This window comes from Coregonus clupeaformis, chromosome 3, assembly GCF_020615455.1.
Source record: "Coregonus clupeaformis isolate EN_2021a chromosome 3, ASM2061545v1, whole genome shotgun sequence".
In the NCBI taxonomy this organism is placed as follows: domain Eukaryota; kingdom Metazoa; phylum Chordata; class Actinopteri; order Salmoniformes; family Salmonidae; genus Coregonus; species Coregonus clupeaformis.
The window spans coordinates 16,490,292-16,504,901 of NC_059194.1; the positions used below are offsets into that span (position 1 = coordinate 16,490,292).

Sequence of the window (14,610 nt, forward strand, 5' to 3'; positions counted from 1 at the left end):
ATTCCTGCTTTATTTATTTCTCAACTCCTAAATATGCGCGAATTGCGCCATTTTAAACCCAGGGTTTTTAGCAGAAGCATGGTTAAGCATGTTACCACTCAGCAATTGGCAGCAAGTGCATAGGGGAGAGTGGGGCTAAATGTAACACTGGTCAATTGTAGGGTGACTTGGGGTACAACGCTTCTCTACCTCAAAATCATTTATTTGGAATGACTTAAAATTGTGATGAGACAGATAATATTTTTTGTTGAGGAAGAGTAGTGGAAAGCGTTGGGGGAAAAATTGTGAAATGAAGTGGTTTCTGTGAGAAGTACAGGCATGGGGCATTTTACCACGGGTGGCGGGTTACCCCAAGTTACCCTAACAGGTAGGCCTACATTATATGCAGTGTTTATGCACGTCTTTTTGGGACATAAAATGCATCAATATGATAATAACTAGTTAAAAGATCACATTTGAAATCTGGCTAATGATTAGCCCAATAGGGTAAATAGGCAACCCCATGCTTCAGCCTATTTAATTTGCACTTTGCTGCATCAGTTGGGCTAAAGGTGATATTGTTTATTGCTAATAGCATACCTGATAATATGGACAATGCATAAGCTATATACTGTACATGGCCCAAAATGTTAAAATAATTTTAACAAATAATTTTACCAATGTGTTATTGGGCTAATTTCTGGAGGTGGAAATTCTATTTTAGATGGTGTCAGAATATTTATTTTAATTAATTTAGGAGTAGAATGTCACCAGAACTGAGCTCCTCGGTCCTTCTACATAAAAATTATAGGTGGGACCCTCCCCCTTCAACCCCACTCCGCAACCTTTTCCCCCCACTCCTTTTCCCCCCACTGCTTCAAAATTTTCCAGAGGAAACACTGATGCACACATACAGACAGACATACAGACAGACATGCACACATACAGACAGACATGCACACAGACAGACAGTCAGACAGACAGACAGAGCACACCTCGCTGGTAAATACATTGAACCAATGAGTGTGTGCTGGGACTCAACAAAAACACTACTGTGGTCATTATGCGGTGGGTGTCCCGTGTCTCACCGATGAGGGTGCTGGTGTGTCTGAAGGCCCTGACCTGGGAGTCAGACAGGCCGGTGAGCAGGGCCAGCAGGGCGGAGAAGAGGTACTCATCATACAGAAGGCTGTTCTGGCAGGAGCGCACAAGCACCTGCACAAACTCACACACGCCAGCCCGGAACTTACGCCACTGGGGGCCCGGGGAGCACAGGGGGTAGTTCACAGAGTCCTGTGTGGGGGAGGAGAACAGGAGATATGAGGGCTAAAAATATCTCCTTAAATTTTGCCCTCAATGTTGTGTATGTTAGCTGTAGAGGTTCTACAGAAGCAATAGGAAATAGAATTGTATAACATTGTTCCAACTAAATAATAATGATATCACCATTCATATAAAGCTTTTCTCAAACCCAGGGCACTTTACATGAGTCACGAAGAGAGAAGTGTTAAACACAATTTTAAAAAACTCTAAAGTTCAACTCTGACTTGGTTCTAAAAGGCGTCCCTGCTCTCTCACCTCGTTGAACTCTTTGGTCAGTGTGCTGATGATCTCAGCGTTCTGCATGCCGTCAAACATCTCTCTGCTCACCACACCTGAGGAGGAGGGTCGTGTTCATTAGCCATGAAAAGGACGAAAACGGTCCAAAACAGGAAGGGACTACCTGGACTTATACATTAAGAAACAACCCTGGTGAGGAGGATCAAAGCTGACACCACCTGGCCCTAGCATACAAGCAGTTCATTTTCCCTAAACATGAAATGCTTACACAAAACTAATATTTGTTAATGAACAAAAAAATTGGATGTGAAACCCAGGGCTAAGTACATGATATGTGTTTTAAACCTCCATCCCCCATAACTTTCTTCATCAAAGTCTTTCATCCATCCATAGACCAGTGTAAGTATACACTGAAATGACTGCTCGCATGACGCTGGTCCTTGCATTGTTAGCCGGCCCAGAAATCAATAGACAGAGTGCTAATCAATGGCTATTCTGGGGATCAGGTTAAAAGATCATCCAGTGATCCCTGACCCCAATCACTCCCTGCCCTCTCAACCTTTCAGACACCCTGGCGACCCCTGACCTTTGCAGCCACAGCACTGCACGACGAAGTTGATGAGCTCCAGTAGTCCCGCCTCCCGGTCCTGCTTGTAGCTGTCTAGCCACTCGTCCACCACTGCCTGGAGATTGACAGGGAGACCACAGCCAATGAGGGGAGAGCAACGTACAAGGTCAAAACTGACATCATTATGTGGCAATTACAGTTACTCCTTTCTTGCCAGTTTACGCCCTCCTCCAGTCTCTTTTTTAAATTATCATTCCCTAAACAGAAATGGGTATATACACTGTCATCCCCTTCCCCTTTAACCTCTAACCGTATTACCTGTCTGTCATCTTCTCCCACCCCGTCTCTCCAACTCACTAGGATGGCAGAGTATGAGCAGAGGTCTGTCCACGACCCAAAAAAATCTTGGTCGACCGAAAGTCGTCTGTTCTTTCGACCAATCGATTGGTCAAACTTTTTAAACGTGTATAAAAAAAAAATCTACTATATGCATTGAGCTTACAGTTTGATGAAATAAGAAAAATGCCTCAAGAGGTTGTCAGAGATCTAGATAACCAGAAGAAAAAAACCTTAACCTGACCTAACTATTCTCCTCCCGCTCCTGCTGGCTTTCGCAGATTCTGCCATTACTCTCCTGAAGTTGCCGGTAATAGGCTACACGAGAACTTGGCATCCTTTCTCATGTGGAACGCCAATTTATCTTACAATTTCTACTGATCTGCGTGCCAGTTATGGTTTTCATATGCACATTTTCATGAAACAGGTTCCTTTAATTTATAATAAAGTATTAATATCTCAAAATCATTGTCATGTGGTTAATCAAAATTCTATCCAAATCTAAATGAAAATGATACAAACCTAAAAAGTAACTTATATTGCCAACTATGTACAAATAGTCTACATAAAGCCAACAAATAAAAACATTGCAGCCTGCAGGTAGAAAATAAAATATCCTATAAAAGTAAATATCCTATAAATCATACACATGGCCTGTCTTCAACGAACTTAAAACATTGTATCAACTAATAACTTGGGTCCGGCCTGAAGCTTGCGCTAGCGAACTTGCAACATTGTATAAAATATTCTGGCAGCTCAGAGTTTCCAGTGCCAGTGAGTTCGGGACAGACACGGCTGTAGGCTATTTGCGCAAGGGATAAGAAGCAGTGCTTCACTTGGGCAGGAGCTCAACGGAGCGGAGTACCGGCACCTCAAATGTTCTACTGCTTGAGCTCCTGTTCTCTTATAGAATATTAGCTCAAAAGTATTGTGGAGCTCCTGCACCTAAATATAAACAGTACCATCACCCAAAATGAATACCGGAACCTATTTCAGTCCAAGTCAAGCACTGATAAGAAGTAATCAGGTAGGCCTATTTTATGACGTTTCCACTGGATCAGAGCATGACATTTTTCCATTTCACACTGTGCGGTTATTGAAAAGGAGAGAGCTGGAAAGATTTTTCTAATACATTGAGGAACTATTGTAATTCTCAATGGATGTAAAAACAGACATTGTTTGCTTGCTGTTTGAGGTGAAGAAAACATTACTTTGAGAAGCTCCACAGGTCATTAGTGGTGGTGTGTTAAGCCAATCAGAAATACTATCAGATCCTCAAATGGGCACATTTATATGCCTACATTTGCGTGCAGGCCACGTAGTACTTCTATGTGTGCGCGTCCTAACTTAACATTGACAGGAGCGCTCCAAACAAAAGACAATGACTAAATTGACAAAACTCGTAAATGGAATGAAATAAACCAAAACTTCTCTCTCACAGGTGTGCACTCTGCAAACAATGTGTCCACTCCGACAATGATTACGGGAAGACTGGAATAATAATATTGAATGCATTAACAGAAATTACCGTAACCAAAGTAACAAATATTGTAGATTAGAAATTATAGGAATTAATGGTAAATGTACTACTGGTGATATATGTAATGGGGAATTGATATACACTAAAAATCAAAACGCAAACAATTCACACAATGAAGTTATGAAACAATGAATGTGCACAAATTGGCGGGAGAGAGCACATTCTGTAGAGAGAAGTGCATTGTGCATCTGGGCGGATGGTCAGTCCGACGTCTGCATTGGCCATGCAGCATTTACGCTGATATGGCCTCAGCAGAAGTCAGGGCATTCATAGTTCTTGCGCTTCGTAGAGAGCTGTTGTCAAGGAAGTGAGTTTGTGTTTTCTACAGGATGTACCACCCCCACCTACCGTCAACCAATCATGTCAATGCGGAGTTATACAGAGCCCATCGCATTGTTACAAAATTTGGAAGGCGCATGGCAATGCGGTACAGAGCTCGATTTGGCCTCTGCATGCCTCTGGAGGCTCCGCAATTGCGTCGCAATCCGACCACATTTTCGGATCAAGCATAAATTGGCTTTTAGTCTAGGCAATGAATTAGTTCACTGAGATGGGCGCAAATATATATATATATTTTTTCTGCTCGACTAAAACAATCTCGGTCAACCAACAACCTAATGACCAAACAATCGACTAGTCGACTAATTGGGGTCAGCCCCAGAGCAGAGCTACTATTCTATAGTACTACTAGGATACAATTTGTACTCATTGAGTCGAATAAGCTTATCCATCTATGTGACTGTGCTGAAGGCTGAAAACAATCTGCTACTATATAACAGGGAACTCTCTTTTCAACAGCCTTTTACTCCCTAACCCTCAGGAGACTGGGGAACTGGAGCTTCAGAGCCCAACAGTGGGTGGAACAACCATGAGCTGTCAATCATTGACTACATGGCCCAATGGCAGCTCTCCTACCTCTCTACATCAAAGGGCCTTAGTAGGGTAAGATCTGTCAGCTACTGACAGCGCATGATAATCACCCCCATTGTGGGCTGTATAGGCCTCATTTCCCTGTCATTACTCATCCCTCCCACCGTCCATTCTCTCTTTTTCTCCCCCCACCCCAATCCGTCACTCCCTCTCTCACCACCATGGCACTCTTTCCAGACCTCACAGCCTCATACATATCCCCGGCTCTCATGCCCTGGTTCCCCCTCCTCTCTCTCTCTCGCCTGGGGGAGCCAAGCTGCCTGGTTGTCCCCAGGTAAGACTGTGGTGGCTGAGGGGAACGGGCTGGAGGGGTGGAGGTGGTGCTGGGACTTGGGCTGGCCTGGGATGCAGCTTTACGCCTAGGTCTCTTGGGTGGCTGGAGATAAAAGAGAAAAGACAAGGAGGTTCAAAAGGATATTGTGAGTAAATTAATGTAATTATATGAATAGTGTAGTTAGTGTTGGTGCTCCCCCCAAAACAGTTTATGTAGCTATACAATATATACATTTTTCCTATTTTGTTGCCTTACAACCTGGAATTATATTGGATTTTTGGGGGGGTTGTATCATTTGATTTACACAACATGCCTACCACTTTGAAGATGCAAAATAAAAAAAATTGTGAAACAAACAAGAAATAATTATTTTAAAAAAAGAAAAGGACTTGAGTGTGCATAACTATTCACCCCCACAAAGTCAATACTATGTAGAGCCACCTTTTGCAGCAATTACAGCTGCAAGTCTCTTGGGGTATGTCTCTATAAAGTTGGCACATCTAGCCACTGGGATTTTTGCCCATTCTTCAAGGCAAAACTGCTCCAGTTCCTTCAAGTTGGATGGGTTCCGCTGGTGTACAGCAATCTTTAAGTCATACCACAGATTTGAGGTCTGGGCTTTGACTAGGCCATTCCAAGACATTTAAATGTTTCCCCTTAAACCACTCAAGTGTTGCTTTAGCAGTATGCTTAGGGTCATTCTCTGGAAGACTGAAACAGGTTTCCCTCAAGAATTTCCCTGTATTTAGCGCCATCCATCATTCCTTCAATTTTGACCAGTTTCCCAGTCCCTGCAGATGAAAAACATCCCCACAGCATGACGCTGCCACCACCATGCTTCACTGTGGGGATGGTGTTCTCGGGGTGATGAGAGGTGTTGGGTTTGCGCCAGACATAGCGTTTTCCTTGATGCCCAAAAAGCTCAATTGTAGTCTCATCTGACCAGAGTACCTTCTTCCATATGTTTGGGGAATCTCCCACATGGCTTTTGGCGAACACCAAACGTGTTCGCTTATTTTTTTCTTTAAGCAATGGCTTTTTAATGGCCTCTCTTCCGTAAAGCCCAGCTCTGTGGAGTGTACGGCTTAAAGTGGTCCTATGGACAAATACTCCAATCTCCGCTGTGGAGCTTTGCATGAATACTTTTGCAAGGCACAGTATGTCTTCGTTGGGATAAAATGATGGCACCTGCTTAACTTTCATAGTGGTGGCTATGTCTGAATCTGTGTGTGTCAGTGTAGGCTGCTGAGGGGAGGACGGCTCATAATAATGGCTGGAAAGGAGCGAATGGAATGGAACCCAAGTGTTTGATGTATTTGATATAGGGATGGGCATATGACCTTTTTTGACAGAGTACTCGCATTATTTTTTTCAGAGTACTCTACTCGAATGAAAAAAAAAGCTATGAAAAGCTATTTTTATAACAAGATGATTGGACTCCACCTGTGGTAAATTATATTGACTGGACATGATTTGGAAAGGCACACACCTGTTCCTAGAGCTTGCCGCCTGGCCAAACTGAGCAATCGGGGGAGAAGGGACTTGGTCAGGGAGGTGACCAAGAACCTATTTTTTATTTTTACCTTTATTTAACTAGGCAAGACAGTTAAGAACAAATTCTTATTTTCAATGACGGCCTACACCGGCCAAACCCGGACGACGCTGGGCCAATTATGGGACTCACAATCACGGCCGGATTGTGATACAGCCTGGAATCGAACCAGGGTCTGTAGTGATGCCTCAAGCACTGACACGCAGTGCCTTAGACCGCTGCGCCACTCAGGAGCCCAATCAATTGAATTTCCCACAGGTGGACTCCAATCAAGTTGTAGAAACATCTCAAGGATGATTAACGGAAACAGTATGCACCGGAGCTCAATTTCAAGTCTCATAGCAAAGGGTCTGAATACTTATGAAAATAAGGTATTTCTGGTTTTTATTTTTAATAGATTTGCAAAAACATTTTTTAAACTTTTCGCTTTGTCATGACGTATTGTGTGTAGATTGCTGAGGAAATAGTTTTATTTAATCCCCTTTAGAATAAGGCTGTAACATAACAAAATGTGGAAAAAGTCAAGGGGTCTGAATAAAAAATTCAGTCAACAAAAAAACAAGTGCCATTTAAGATTAATTTATTTAAACTGTAATATCAACAGGTCATATTATATTGTGGAACACAATCTTCAAAAATGTAGTAACCTCAGCAGTGTGGTGCTTGCTTGTAGAAGCCTATGGCTGTGCAATGGCATAGCCTTGTTTTGTTAATTTAGCAGACAATACACTCTTATCTCCCTAGCCCTTATCACAGTCAAGACACCTATTTGTGACTGACCGGCTCGATTCGGTCTTATGTAGCAAAATTTGAAGTTGTGTTTTTTTACATTAGATAAAAGTAGAGACACAGAGCTAGAAAATGGTATACCACACACTACAGTTGAGGAACAATGGGAAAGTAATTCTGCTTTGAAAGTTGATAAACTTGTAACCTCACTTTTGAGAAATTGGCTCTTGAATGTTTTGGTACCTACTGGAGAGCTCTTCTTTGTCTACACCCATTCAGCATCGTTCACACCCTCTTAAGCTTTAGCCCCCCCATCTCTTTAAGGATTCACATTTGAGGCTATGTCCTAAACCAAATATTTCAAGACTAATGGCTAGTTTATACTACGGGTGTGTTCGTAAATGTAATCTGGAGTGCCAGAGTGTGCTCTGGGCATTCGTAAACTCTGAGCGTTGTCAGATTGGCCGTTCGTAAATTCAGAGCGTTTCGCTCTTGGAGCGTTCAGAGAGCTAACTGGACGCTCTGGCCGAAAAGTAGGGTTGTTCCGAGCGTTCTGACCTAACAGCAGTCAAGCACCCAAGCTAACTGGCTAACGTTGGCTAGCTTGCTAGCTACTTCCAGACACAAATGAGAGAACAGCTCACTCTGACCATTTTACTCGCCCTAGCAGAGCTGGTTAGGCTGTTTTTATGTTATCCAGAGCGTTGGTGACTGCAACTGTGCTGCTGGCAACAATTTAATTACGCTTTTTTGCCAACGTTTACTGACCCCGGCCATATTCAACGGGTGATGATAATTTGTTAATTCGTCAGTTATTCTGTGCTCTGGCACACTCAGACGAGAGTGCTCTGAAATCAGAGTAGATAGCCAGAGCGAATTTACCAGCTACATCTACCGACAGTTGTCGCAGTGACATCATAAACATTCTATTGAAATAGTTACTTGCATTGTGGAGTCTTTTTATTAGCCATGTAGCTAGCTAGCTAAATGAACCATAATTCCAACTCATAACGTTACTACCCTACATGAATCTGCAGGTAGCTAACCAACCTGGTTCAATGTTAGCTAGCTAACATTAGGTTATAACTAGCAATGCAAATAACTCTGAGAGGGTGGTGCGGTCTGCCGAACGCATTACCGGGGGCAAACTACCCGCCCTCCAAGACACATACAGCACCCGATGTCACAGGAAGGCCAAAAAGATCATCAAGGACATCAACCACCCGAGCCACTGCCTGTTCACCCCGCTATCATCCAGAAGGTGAGGTCAGTACAGGTGCATCAAAGCTGAGACCGAGAGAATGAAAAACAGCTTCTATCTCAAGGCCATCAGACTGCCATCACTAGCACATTCGAGGCTGCTACTGCCTATTGAAATCACTGGCCACTTTAAGAAATGGAACACTAGTCCATTTAATAATGTTTATATATCTTGCACTACTCATCTCATATGTACAGTGGGGAGAACAAGTATTTGATACACTGCCGATTTTGCAGGTTTTCCTACTTACAAAGCATGTAGAGGTCTGTAATTTTTATCATAGGTACACTTCAACTGTGAGAGACGGAATCTAAAACAAAAATCTAGAAAATCACATTGTATGATTTTTAAGTAATTAATTTGCATTTTATTGCATGATATAAGTATTTGATACATCAGAAAAGCAGAACTTATTATTTGGAACAGAAACCTTTGTTTGCAATTACAGAGATCATATGTTTCCTGTAGGTCTTGACCAGGTTTGCACACACTGCAGCAGGGATTTTGGCCCACTCCTCCATACAGACCTTCTCCAGATCCTTCAGGTTTCGGGGCTGTCGCTGGGCAATACGGACTTTCAGCTCCCTCCAAAGATTTTCTATTGGGTTCAGGTCTTTTGACTGGCTAGGCCACTCCAGGACCTTGAGATGCTTCTTACGGAGCCACTCCTTAGTTGCCCTGGCTGTGTGTTTCGGGTCGTTGTCATGCTGGAAGACCCAGCCACGACCCATCTTCAATGCTCTTACTGAGGGAAGGAGGTTGTTGGCCAAGATCTCGCGATACATGGCCCCATCCATCCTCCCCTCAATACGGTGCAGTCGTCCTGTCCCCTTTGCAGAAAAGCATCCCCAAAGAATGATGTTTCCACCTCCATGCTTCACGGTTGGGATGGTGTTCTTGGGGTTGTACTCATCCTTCTTCTTCCTCCAAACACGGCAAGTGGAGTTTAGACCAAAAAGCTCTATTTATGTCTCATCAGACCACATGACCTTCTCCCATTCCTCCTCTGGATCATCCAGATGGTCATTGGCAAACTTCAGACGGGCCTGGACATGCGCTGGCTTGAGCAGGGGGACCTTGCGTGCGCTGCAGGATTTTAATCCATGACGGCGTAGTGTGTTACTAATGGTTTTCTTTGAGACTGTGGTCCCAGCTCTCTTCAGGTCATTGACCAGGTCCTGCTGTGTAGTTCTGGGCTGATCCCTCACCTTCCTCATGATCATTGATGCCCCACGAGGTGAGATCTTGCATGGAGCCCCAGACCGAGGGTGATTGACCGTCATCTTGAACTTCTTCCATTTTCTAATAATTGCGCCAACAGTTGTTGCCTTCTCACCAAGCTGCTTGCCTATTGTCCTGTAGCCCATCCCAGCCTTGTGCAGGTCTACAATTTTATCCCTGATGTCCTTACACAGCTTTCTGGTCTTGGCCATTGTGGAGAGGTTGGAGTCTGTTTGATTGAGTGTGTGGACAGGTGTCTTTTATACAGGTAACGAGTTCAAACAGGTGCAGTTAATACAGGTAATGAGTGGAGAACAAGAGGGCTTCTTAAAGAAAAACTAACAGGTCTGTGGGAGCCGGAATTCTTACTGGTTGGTAGGTGATCAAATACTTATGTCATGCAATAAAATGCAAATTAATTACTTAAAAATCATACAATGTGATTTTCTGGATTTTTGTTTTAGATTCCGTCTCTCACAGTTGAAGTGTACCTATGATAATAATTACAGACCTCTACATGCTTTGTAAGTAGGAAAACCTGCAAACTCGGCAGTGTATCAAATACTTGTTCTCCCCACTGTATATACTGCATTCTATTCTATAATATTCTACTGTATCTTAGTCCATGCCGCTCTGTCATTGCTTGTCCATATATGTATATACTCTTAAATCCCATTCTTTACTAGTTTAGTGTGTTTTTAGTTATATGTTGTGAAATTGTTAGATATTACTGCACTGTCAGAGCTAGAAGCACAAGCATTTCGCTACACCCGCTATAACATCTGCTAAACACGTGTATGTGACAAATACAATTTGATTTGATACAAATAATATTACTACACAGATCATACACGTAACGTTTGCTAGCTAGCTAACAGTACAGTTTAACTTGAAATGAAAACAACTTTCTGACAAAATTAGAAACGTGTAATATCTGAAAATGACTCTCTTACCCGTATACATGGATAGACACTTCTTCTGTCACGGATGCCATGGTTGCCCTTAGTTTGAAGATGTAATCCGGAGACAGGTGTTCTCTTTTTGACTCCGTCTGCATATTTGCAATTAAACGCCAGAATTTTCTCCATCTCCTTAGCTATCATACTCTAATTCCACTGATTTCAAAACTCGGTCCTCCAGAAAGTGGAGAACAACACTTATGCAGTTCTACTACATGATATCTTTCAAAAAATAAGCTTTAGAAAGGATTACCTACACATACTGACCTGCTCATATTATAGACTGAAGCGTGCTACATGACAGACCAATCCGAACTCACACTCCGAACTCATCTCTCGGCATGTCCAGCCCACTCATCATCTCAGCCAATCATGGCTAGCGTGAAGGTTGCTGTCTTTTTCTGTGGCTAAACCAATTAGGCTCGTAATTTAACAATTTTATTTGTATTTACAGATGGCATACAAGTTTGTTATTAAGGCACATGAAAGTTCACATGTTCCAGAAGGCATTTCTGCCAAAGAACGCACTTAGATTTTTAAAAAAAGTTTAAGTTCAAATGGCGCTTCTATGAAGTAGTGACGCGCGACATATGCCTAGTTTCCTGAAACGAGTCACATTTTATAGTAAAACAACAATGTAATATAACAGAATAAAATATAACAGAATAGTGCGAAGTGATTTGCATGTCACGTCTGGAACAGTTATTCTTATAGAGTGATCATTTGAAACAGGGCTCAATTTGGGAAGTCGTTTTGATTGAATTTATTATGCTTGTTCGCTGGAATTTTCTAAATGGATTAACTATTCTACATTGAACACGGCATGGGAATGAATTATGGCCACAACATCAGTTTGATGAGTAGGCCTAGGCTTAATGATTCTGATGAAAATACGCTCTGTCTTTACAAACTAATGTTTTTGCATATTTTCAGTGTAGAACCTGTCTATGTTTAGGGGTAATAGCCTAAGCCAGGGATCATCAACTAGATTCAGCCACAGGCCAATTTTTTCCTTGAGCATAATTACGAATTATTTGTAGACTGCATATTGACGCAAGGAGCCCAAACAGATATAATGTTTGACTAAACATAATCATTTCAAACCTTTCTTATATTTGTATAAGATAATGTGTCTCTCTATTGTGCGTGGGAATACTTAGGAATAGATTTCCTAAATTAAAATCACTTGGAGCTGATTTCCTGGTGTTTTACAGTCAGTCTTATGTCCAACAATGAAAATTCCACCCCGAAATTTGTATTTTTTGTATTTTTATTATTTGCTCTGAAAACTTGGGGGGCCAAATAATTTGGGGAACCCTGGCCTAGGCTCCTATTCTAAATGCTACTAGCGGTTCGCAGAGTAGTGTTGTCACTAACGTTAGTTACCACAGCCACAAAGTCATAAATCCTGTCTGTTTCTACAATTTTGCTTCTAAAAATCTGATTTTAAATCTAACATTAGCATTAACCACACTGCAAACCTTTAGACCAAAAAGCACATTTTTGTGTTAATTAATTTTTACGATATAGCCAATGTTGACTTTGTGGCTGTGGTAACTAGTTACAGCCGCAAAGTAGCCTAAACAAAAATTACACAATTATTTCAAAACTGCAGCTCATTGTTGGAACACATATTTCCCTACTTCAGTTAACCAGTCCATTTTGAATTTGTGTTAAAACTGAAGTCATTTGGCAAGGAATGTAGCTTATGTATCCCATCAGTTAGATACGTTTTTATAGGCATTTATTTCTGTAGGTGCACTCAGCACTCCTATGTAGAGCGAGCGGTCAACGCAATTGAGTGAGTGAGACATGAAGGGGAAAGGCCATTTAGGGAGCAGAATTGTGTGATGCTTGGCTTGGTTTCTTTTTTGTTGTGTCCTGCAAATGCACATGTACAAATGGAACACTAGAGTCAAAGCACATGAACTTTGTCTTGAAGACAAAATCTCGACCAAATAGTTTTACAGTATTTGAACAAAATGTGATCTCTGGTTAAAGATACATTTTTTATGTCAGTTCCAGTAGTCGATTACTCATTCCCATCCCACTCATACCGCTACAGCCATCACCACTAGCCTGTCCTTCCCAATTAAGGTGCCACCAACCTCCTGTGGTGTGTGTGTGTGTGTGTGTGTGTGTGTGTGTGTGTGTGTGAGAAAAAACATTACAGACCTGAGGTCCTAGTAGTGCAATGGTCTGTTTTTTCCGCTTTATTGACTTCAGCTGTAATTCAAAGTCACTGCCAGAGTCTGAGATGTCATCAATCTCCTCAAGACTGCAAATAAAATTTGGAATGAACAAAGACAACACGAGTCATAAACAATCACATTATCTAGCTAATGCAATAAGTCTGCATAATTATCTAGCTAGCTGGTTCTTTCTATATTTGTGCTACCTATGACTTAGTCATGCTTAGTTACCGGTAGCTAGCCTAAGTTACCTGTCAAGGCTTGATTCATCAGAGTGTTGCACTTCCATTTTCCTGGTGAGGCAGTAATGTTAACGTTACTGTAGTGTTCACTTCACAAAGGTAGAAGACGGTTGGATTCAGGAACCTTGGCTAAACAGGTTGTACATTAGAAGAAACAACAATTTTGGGATATTAACAAGCATATTGAGTTCGGGATATTACAATTCTGCCTTGGCAAAAGCAAAACCAATAAGAGCTAACATTATAGCTAGCTAGCTAGCGTTATATCTAGATAGCTAGCTAGCTACTGTTATACTATTTAGTTAGCTGTTTAAGTTAGTAAACAGTGCGAAATTCAAACTAGCAAGCTAACTCATTTAACTACAATAAACTTGTGTTAAATAATACAAAACTTTATCTAGCTACCTACCTGGATAATAGTGATTTAATCTGAAGGAACGACTTGGTAGCTAGCTAACTATTTTGGATAGAACAGGTTTCCCTCAGATCCGATGACAGACGATCGCTGGAAATACACACCACGCGCCGGCGCGAAAATCAAGACAACTCTCAGTGGAATTCAGCGATTGGCTGACAATTTGTGATGTGGTTCATATGATTGGTTGTTAGCACATATTTCCGCACGGTAACGAAACATTTTGAACGGATTGGCCCTCAAGACAACCGACCTAGGATCAGGCTTTACACCCTTAACAATTATATTTATAGGAAGGTACAGAAGGAAACGAACGTTCCGTACAACCTAACGCTTTTGAAAAGTCGCTTTGGCATTTGATAGGCATTTATTGTATTACCATAGGGCCCCATTAATTCTCAACATAGGCTATGTCTATAACACAAACACTCACATCCAACTACAAAAGGAAGAATGCACTGATTGTGTTGTGCTATTTAACATACTTTTGGAGTCTGCATATATTTTAATAGGGTAAAGAATTGATTGAAATTCTGATAGGATAATCTTATCATATTGTATATTACAGCCCCATATATTATACCCCACGTAGCTCAGATGGTAGAGCATGGTGCTTGCAACAACAGGGTTGCGAGTTTGACCCCCAGGGGGGACCAGTACAAAAATGTATGCAATCACTACTGTAAGTTGCTCTCAATGAGTGTCTGCTAAATTACTTAAATGTATTACTGCTCTATTCATTTTAGTGTCCATCTGAAATTAAAATAATAAAAAGCTAATGAAGAAGTTACCCACTGCCTACTTCCATATAGCCTATTTACCCTCATCAATACTGATCAATAACAGAATAAG

The 14,610-nt window shown here is 41.7% G+C and overlaps 1 protein-coding gene across 5 annotated transcripts in view; it reads right to left on the reverse strand.

Annotated features, from left to right (window-relative positions):
* Nucleotides 1–13,841, reverse strand: part of LOC121541213 (cohesin subunit SA-2) — a 33,533-nt gene extending 19,692 nt beyond the window's left edge. For all 5 annotated transcript variants that reach the window (XM_041850195.2, XM_041850211.2, XM_041850218.2 and 2 more), the window contains exons 1-7: nt 13,753–13,841; nt 13,353–13,472; nt 13,085–13,187; nt 5,071–5,289; nt 2,126–2,222; nt 1,558–1,634; nt 1,068–1,272 (exon numbers count right to left, since the gene is read on the reverse strand). In XM_041850195.2, the coding sequence (XP_041706129.2) occupies nt 1,068–1,272; nt 1,558–1,634; nt 2,126–2,222; nt 5,071–5,289; nt 13,085–13,187; nt 13,353–13,390 (739 nt within the window). In that variant the 5' untranslated portion in view covers nt 13,391–13,472; nt 13,753–13,841. The remainder of the gene's footprint in view (nt 1–1,067; nt 1,273–1,557; nt 1,635–2,125; nt 2,223–5,070; nt 5,290–13,084; nt 13,188–13,352; nt 13,473–13,752) is intronic.
* Between the last annotated feature and the right edge of the window lie 769 nt (nt 13,842–14,610).